Source organism: Palaemon carinicauda, chromosome 4 (assembly GCF_036898095.1).
Source record: "Palaemon carinicauda isolate YSFRI2023 chromosome 4, ASM3689809v2, whole genome shotgun sequence".
In the NCBI taxonomy this organism is placed as follows: domain Eukaryota; kingdom Metazoa; phylum Arthropoda; class Malacostraca; order Decapoda; family Palaemonidae; genus Palaemon; species Palaemon carinicauda.
This window is the reverse complement of record NC_090728.1, coordinates 193167965-193175464: the sequence shown is the minus strand read 5'-3', so window position 1 is coordinate 193175464 and position 7500 is coordinate 193167965. Positions and strand designations below refer to the sequence as shown.

Genomic DNA, 7500 nt, shown 5'->3' with positions numbered 1-7500 from the left:
GCCCCTTTAGCTCGGAAAAGTTTCCGGATCGCTGATTGGTTGGACGAGATAATTCCAACCAATCAGCGATCACGAAACTTTTCCGAGCTAAAAGGGCACCGCTGCGAGTCCGTGCAAATATGCATCGCTAAAAGAAATGGACTATAGAGCTAGAGAGCTATTGGGTCCTTTGACTTGCCAGACAGGATTACATTGGATCCATCTCTCTGGTTACGGTTTACTTTCCCTTTTGCCAACACATACACTGACTAGTCTGGCCTATTCTTTACACATTCTCTGTCCATATACACCTGACAACACTGAGATAACCAAATAATTCTTCTTCGCCCATGGGGTTACCTACTGCACTGTAATTGTTCAGTGGCTACTTTCCTCTAGGTAAGGGTAGAAGAGACTCTTTAGCTAGGGTAAGCAGCTCTTCTAGTGGAAGGAAACTCCAACCATTGTTCTCTAGTCTTGGGTAGTGTCAGAGCCTCTGTACTATAGTCTTTCACTGTCTTGGGGTTGCGTTATCTTGTTGGAAGGTATACTCAGGCACACTGTTCCATCTCATTTCTCTTCCACTTGTTTTTTCTTTAATTTTAGTTTATATATGAAATATTTATCTTAATGTTGTTACTGTTCTTGGAATATTTTATATTAATAGCTAATTACTTTTCTTGTAGTTTCCTTATTTCCTTTCCTCACTGTTTGAGCCCTAGGCCTTATAGTATTCTGTTTTTATATCTAGGGTTGTAGCTGAGCGAGTATTAATAATAATAATAATAATAATAATAATAATAATAATAATAATAATAATAATAATAATCATGAGATGGAATAGCTTTTTTTGTTCTTAATTGGTATGTCGAACTTTTTTTTATCTGTGGACATAATTTGTTTCTTTTTTTTTTCATGTCTATATCTTTTTTTCTGTTATATTATTCTTTTCCTTTAGCATTTTTCTATATAACCAGCTCTTTTTGTTGTGCGATTAGTTGCCCAGTTTTCTTTGTTCTTCATAAAGGCAGCCAGCTGTTTATCTTTCTCATGAATTTGCTCTTTTTCTTTAATTCTTCACAAAAATGTCTTTTTTAATTGTTCTTCATGAAAGGCTTTTGTTTTCTTTTGTTCTTTATATGGATGGAATTTTTCTTTTGTTCTTCATATAAATGGAATGTTTCTTTTGTTTTTCAGGGAAATGTCAAAATCTTTGTTCTACAAAGAAATGTCAATTTCTTCGTTCATTGAAGAAATGTCAAAATCTTTGTCCTTCAAAGAAATGTCAATTTCTTCGTTCATTAAAGAAATGTCAAAATCTTTGTCCTTCAAAGAAATGTCAATTTCTTCGTTCATTAAAGAAATGTCAAAATCTTTGTCCTTCAAAGAAATGTCAATTTCTTCGTTCATTAAAGAAATGTCAAAATCTTTGTCCTTCAAAGAAATGTCAAACTATTCGTTCTTCAAAAAATGTCAAATTCTTTGTTCTTCAAGGAAAAGTCAAATTCTTTTAGTTCTTCAAGAAAATATCAAACTCTTTGTTCTTCAAAGAAACGTCAAATTCTTCGTTCGTTAAAGATATGTCAAACTTTTCGTTCTTCAAGGAAATGTCAAATCCTTTTTGATCTTCAAGAAAATCTCATTTCAAACTATTTGTTCTTCAAGGAAATGTCAAATCCCTTTTGTTCTTCGAGGAAATGTCAAACTCTTAGTTCTTCAAAAAAATGCCAAATTCTTTGTTCTTCAAGGAAATATCAAATTCTTCTGTCTTCAAAAAATGTCAAACTCTTTGTTCTTCAAGGAAATGTCAAATCCTTTTAGTTCTTCAAGAAAATATCAAACTGTCTGTTCTTCACACAAATGACAAACTCTTCGTTCGTTAAAGAAATTTCAAACTTTTCGTTCTTCAAGGAAATATCAAATCCTTTTTGTTCTTCAAGTAAATGTCAAACTCTTTGTTTCTCAAGGAAATGTCAAATTCTTTGTTTCTCAAGGAAATGTCAAATTCTTTGTTTCTCAAGGAAATGTCAAATTCTTTGTTTCTCAAGGAAATGTCAAATTCTTTGTTCTTCAAGGAAAGTCAAATCCTTTTTGTTCTTCAAGAAAGTGTCAAACTCTTTGTTCTTCAAGAAAATGTCAAAATCTTCGTTCTTCAAGAAAATGTCAAACTGTTCTTCAAGGAAATATCAAAGTCTTTCTGCTTCAAGGAAATATCAAAGTCTTTTTGTTCTTCAAGGTACAGTACTTTTTTTATATATATATATTTTCTTGAAGGAAATATCCTTTTTTTCTTTTTTTTTCCCTTTCTCGTAACTTAAAACCAACTTGACGAAGATCTATAAATCACTAAAATCAATAAAGAAATATAACCTTAATTTTCTCTTCAACTTATTCATAAAATAAAGGTAAAAAAAGGCAATTTAGAAAAAAAAAAAAGACTTTTTACAAAATCTACTTTCCATCAGTCGTACCTATTTATAAACTACATACCAATGCAAGGGCATTTTTCTTTCTAAGTTTAAAAATATATATTTTCTATTTGCATCTCCTAAAATAATTCCTTTTCCATTACCTTCTTGACGTTTTACTTTGCAAAAGAGGATCACTGAAACACATCTAGAATTAATATATGAATTCATTTTCTTTGTGCAATAGAATGTTTTAATCTTCTTTTCCGATGCACACCAAAAAAAAAAAAAAAAAAAAAAAAAAAAAAAAGAAGAAGAAGAAGCTATCGGACAATTTACCAGTTAATAAACATATTTTATCTTTGTCATTTTTTTCTACATTGCACATTTGATTTGCTTTATGAACAAATAAAAAATAAAGCCAATGTTTGTTTAGAAAGGGTTACAATATGAACCTATATTTCTATAATGATTTTTCCAAGTTTTAAAACTTCGTGAAGTTGATTTTAGGATTCGGAAAAAAAGTAAAAAAGTAATATTTCCTTCAATGACAAATAAAAAACCAGCAAAGTTCCACAAAGAACAAAAAAAATTGCAATTCTATGAAGAGAGAAAAAAAAAATAATTCAGAATCTATACCAGTTAACTGGCATTAATGGATATTGTATTGATATGAAAAATCATACATAGTTCTTTTCATTTTCCTTACATATTCTTCTTCATTTTCAATAACCCTTAGATTTCATAAGCCACTGAGGAAAAAAAATAAAGAAAAAAAAGAAAAAAACTTCACCAGTTAATTACCAAAAATAAAGGTTGTATTGATATTAAAAATCATTCATATTTCTCTTCATTTTCCTTACATATTCTTCTTCATTTTCAATAACGATTTGATTTCATCAACCCTCGAGTAATAATAAAAAAAATCAGAATCTTTTCCAGTTAATTACAAATATGAATGATGCATTGATATGAAAATCATACATATTTCTCTCCCTTTTCTTTATATATTCTTCATTTTTCTATAACAACTAAATTTCACCAGCCACTGAGAAAAAAAAAAAACAATCTTTTCCAGTTAATTAACAAATATGAATGATGCATTGATATAAAAATCATACATATTTCTCTCCATTTGCTTTATACATTCCCTCCATTTTTCAATAACCATTATACTTTTTCATCAACCAGCGAGGAAATATTCCTCAAAAAAAATAAAAAAAGACAAGAAAAGAAGACACTTCGAGCGGCAAGATCTCAGATCTGCAGACACAGTTCCCTTTGTATTAAAAAAAAAAAAAAAAAAAGGTGGAAAAGAAAAATCATTGACCGAAGTTCCTGAAAGGGGACATAATGAAAAGGAGATAGGGTGGTATAGTTTTCCAATAAGATTCTTCATTCGTAATCCATATTTCTGATCAGGAGTCTGATGAAAAGGTTGCGAAATGGCGAAGTGCTAGACGGCATCCTAGACGAAGTCCTACACGATGTCGTAAACGAAGTCACAAACGATGTCGTAGATGAAGTCCTAGACGATGTTCTAGACCATCGATGCACTAGACGATATCCTAGACAAAGTACTAGACGCTGACTTGAACAAAGTCTTGGATGATGCCCGAGACGATGTCCTAGACAAAGTTCTAAACGCTGTCCTACGCAAAGTCTTAGATGATGTCCTAGACGATGTCCTCGTCAAAGTTCTAGACGATGTCCTAGACGATGTCCTAGATGAAATCCTAGATGTCTTAGACAAGGTGCCAGACGATGCCCTAGACAGTCCTAGATAAGATCCTTCATATCTCCATTTTCGTAGGATATCTGATCTCGCACCTTGATTGTTTCTTAATAAAATTTAGTTAATATGGTAATCTTTTTATTGTAATCTGCTCCAAACTTAGTATACTAAAGATCTATCTATTTTACATGTTACTTTCCATACCTCCCCTATATATATATATATATATATATATATATATATATATATATATATATATATATATATATATATATATATATGGGGGAGTGGGTGGAAAGAGTTCAATCTGTGTATGTGCATGTTCGTCTATCTAAATATTAACTATCCGTTATTCTTGACTGGTTGTGTACACTAGTAGGTTAATAAAGATCTTTAATATTTCATGAAGATATTCACTTTTAAAAAGTTTCTTTTAATTTGACTTGATTCAAAGAATTAAGGCGATATGACCCAGCTCTATAACCAAGGAGGCCATTCAGGGCTGAGTCGCATCTAAGGGATTAGTCCCGCAGTTTCACCAGGAGGTGAAAGTAGAAATTGATTGAACAGCAAAATGGAAAACTAGACGAAGTCCTCGATGATGTCTTAGACGAGGTCATAAACGATGCTCTAGACGAAGTCCTAAACGATGTCCTAGATGAAGTCCTAAACGATACCCTAGACGAAGTCATTGAGGATGATCTTGATGAAGTCATAAACGATGTCCTAGACAAAGTGATATACGATGTCCTAGACGAAGTCATATACGATGTTCTAGATGAAGTCCTAGACGAAGTCCTAAACGATGCCCTAGATGAAGTCATAAACTATGCCCTAGACGAAGTCATAAACGATGTCCTAGACGAAGTCATAAACAATGTCCTAGACGAAGTTATAAATGATGTTCTAGATGAAATCCTAGACGAAGTCATAAAGGATGTCCTAGATGAAGTCATAAACGATGTCCTAGACGAAGTCATAAACGATGTCCTAGACAAAGTCAAAAACGATGTCCTAGATGAAGTCATAAATGATGTCCTAGACGAAATTATAAACAATGTCCTAGACGAAGTCATAAGCGATGTCCTAGATGAAGTCCTAAACGATACCCTAGATGAAGTCAAAAACGATGTCCTAGACGAAGTCATAAACGATGTCCTAGATGAAGTCATAAACGATGTCCTAGGTGAAGTCATAAACGATGTCCTAGACGAAGTCAAAAACGATGTCCTAGACGAAGTCATAAACGATGTCCTGGATGAAGTCATAAACGATGTCCTAGACGAAGTCAAAAACGATGTCCTAGACGAAGTCATAAACGATGTCCTAGATGAAGTCATAAACGATGTCCTAGATGAAGTCCTAAACAATACCCTAGACGAAGTCATAAAGGAGGATCTTGATGAAGTCCTAAACGATGCCCTAGAAGAAATCCTGGACGATGTCCTAGACGAAGTCCTAGACAAAGTCCAAATCCAAAATTTCCGAAGTTCTTCTACAGCAGAAGATAATAATAAGACTTGGTGAGAGAGGCACATTGTTTCCCCCTGGGGTGGGGGTAGCCTTGGTAGGGGGGTCTGAGAGAAGGGGGGGGGGGGGAAGGGATGAAAGAGAAAATGCTTCCTTTGAGGGGAGTACATACCAGCTCTCCAAATAAGGAAAATGAAAAGTGGAAAAAAATTTGAAAGGGAGAATTCGAAATCGAATACCTTCATCTACTTTTCTCTGGTTCAAAGGTAATTGATTCCAGTCTCTTAGGAAGCCGTGCCACCTACCTCTTATTGAACAGATTCTTCTATTCTTAATCTACATTCAAGTTACAACTTTGTTTACTTGCAAACATCCAAAGACTTTCTGAAAAAGGTAAAAAATACTTGAATACAGGTATTTGCAATTTAGCTTTTAAGAATTTTATGCCTTTTTCTCATCCTTGCCATTCAGTATCCATCAAAATAAAACTTAAGAGGTTGGACAACCAGAAGGAAGAAAGCTAGAAAGTGAGTGTAGCTAACGCACGAAGGGACACTGCGAAGATACTCTTGCCCACGCCTAAATTTAGGCTTAATATATACGCCGACGATACTATTATCCTCCAGGCGCATCCATTATCATAGAAAACGTAGCCATCAATTATATAGAAAACGGGATCATCAATTACCATAGAAAATGACTATATCAACTATATAGAAAACGGGTTTAACAATTGAAATAGAAAATGGGAATCAGTTATAGATAACACAGCCATTAATTATCATAGAAAATGTAGCCATCAATTACATAGAAAACGGGGTCATCAGTTATCATAAAAAACGACTCTCTCCACTACCTAGAAAACGGGGTTAACAATAGAAATAGAAAACAGGGAATCAGTTATAGATAACAAGGCCATTAATTATCATAGAAAACGTAGCCATCAATTACATAGAAAACGGGGTCATCAGTTATTATAGAAAACGACTCTATCAACTATATAGAAAACAGGGTTGCCAATGAAAATAGAAAACGGGGAATCACTTATTATAGATAACAGGGCCATAAATTTTCATAGAAAACGTACCCATCAATTATATAGAAAACGGGGTCATCAGTTATTATAGAAAACGACTCTATCAACTATCTAGAAAAGGAGGTTGGCAATTGAAAAAGAAAACAAGGAAACAGTTGGAGATAACAGGGCCATTAATTATCATAGAAACGTAGCCATCAATTATATAGAAAACGGGGTCATCAGTTATCTTAGAAAACGACTCTATCAACTATATAGAAAACGGGGTTAACAATGAAAATAGAAAACGGGGTTAATAATGAAAATTAGAAAACGGGGAATCACTTATCATAGATAACAGGGCCATTAATTATCACAGAAAATACTGCCATTAACACTAGAAAACAAGGCCAACAACTATATAGAAAACGGGGGTCATCAACTAAAATAGAAAAGGGGGTGCACGACTGATCACAGAAAACGGGAAATCAATTATGAATTACCATAAAACGGGGCAACTGATTATAAAAAAAGATATTATTATTATTATTATTATTATTATTATTATTATTATTATTACTTATAAAGAACACTTGTTCTTGCCTCACCAAAAGACATCTAACTCAGTCTATCAAGCATCACGCGAACGCGAAATGTCTTATTCTAATGAATCTCAAAGCAAATTCCCTTTGATCTAAACCATTCTGAATAGCTATGAATAACCACAAAGGGAATTATTGAAGCGGCATATGTAAATATATCACTAAAAGAAAATCATTAACGTTTAGAATATCAACAAACATGAAAGAGATTAATACGTGGATATTTCTTTCATTAATTAATAATTCAAACTTTAAACATAATATAAATAAATGTTGCATGTTTGAATCATG

General features: G+C 33.0%; 1 protein-coding gene across 1 annotated transcript in view; it reads left to right on the top strand.

Moving 5' to 3' along the window:
* The window catches only part of LOC137639810 (fap1 adhesin-like), a 109984-nt gene that overhangs the window by 283 nt on the left and 102201 nt on the right, over window positions 1-7500 (top strand). Inside the window, exons 2-3 of the mRNA XM_068372052.1 lie at window positions 3948-4141; window positions 4693-5645. Coding sequence (XP_068228153.1) covers window positions 3948-4141; window positions 4693-5645 — 1147 coding nt within the window. The remainder of the gene's footprint in view (window positions 1-3947; window positions 4142-4692; window positions 5646-7500) is intronic.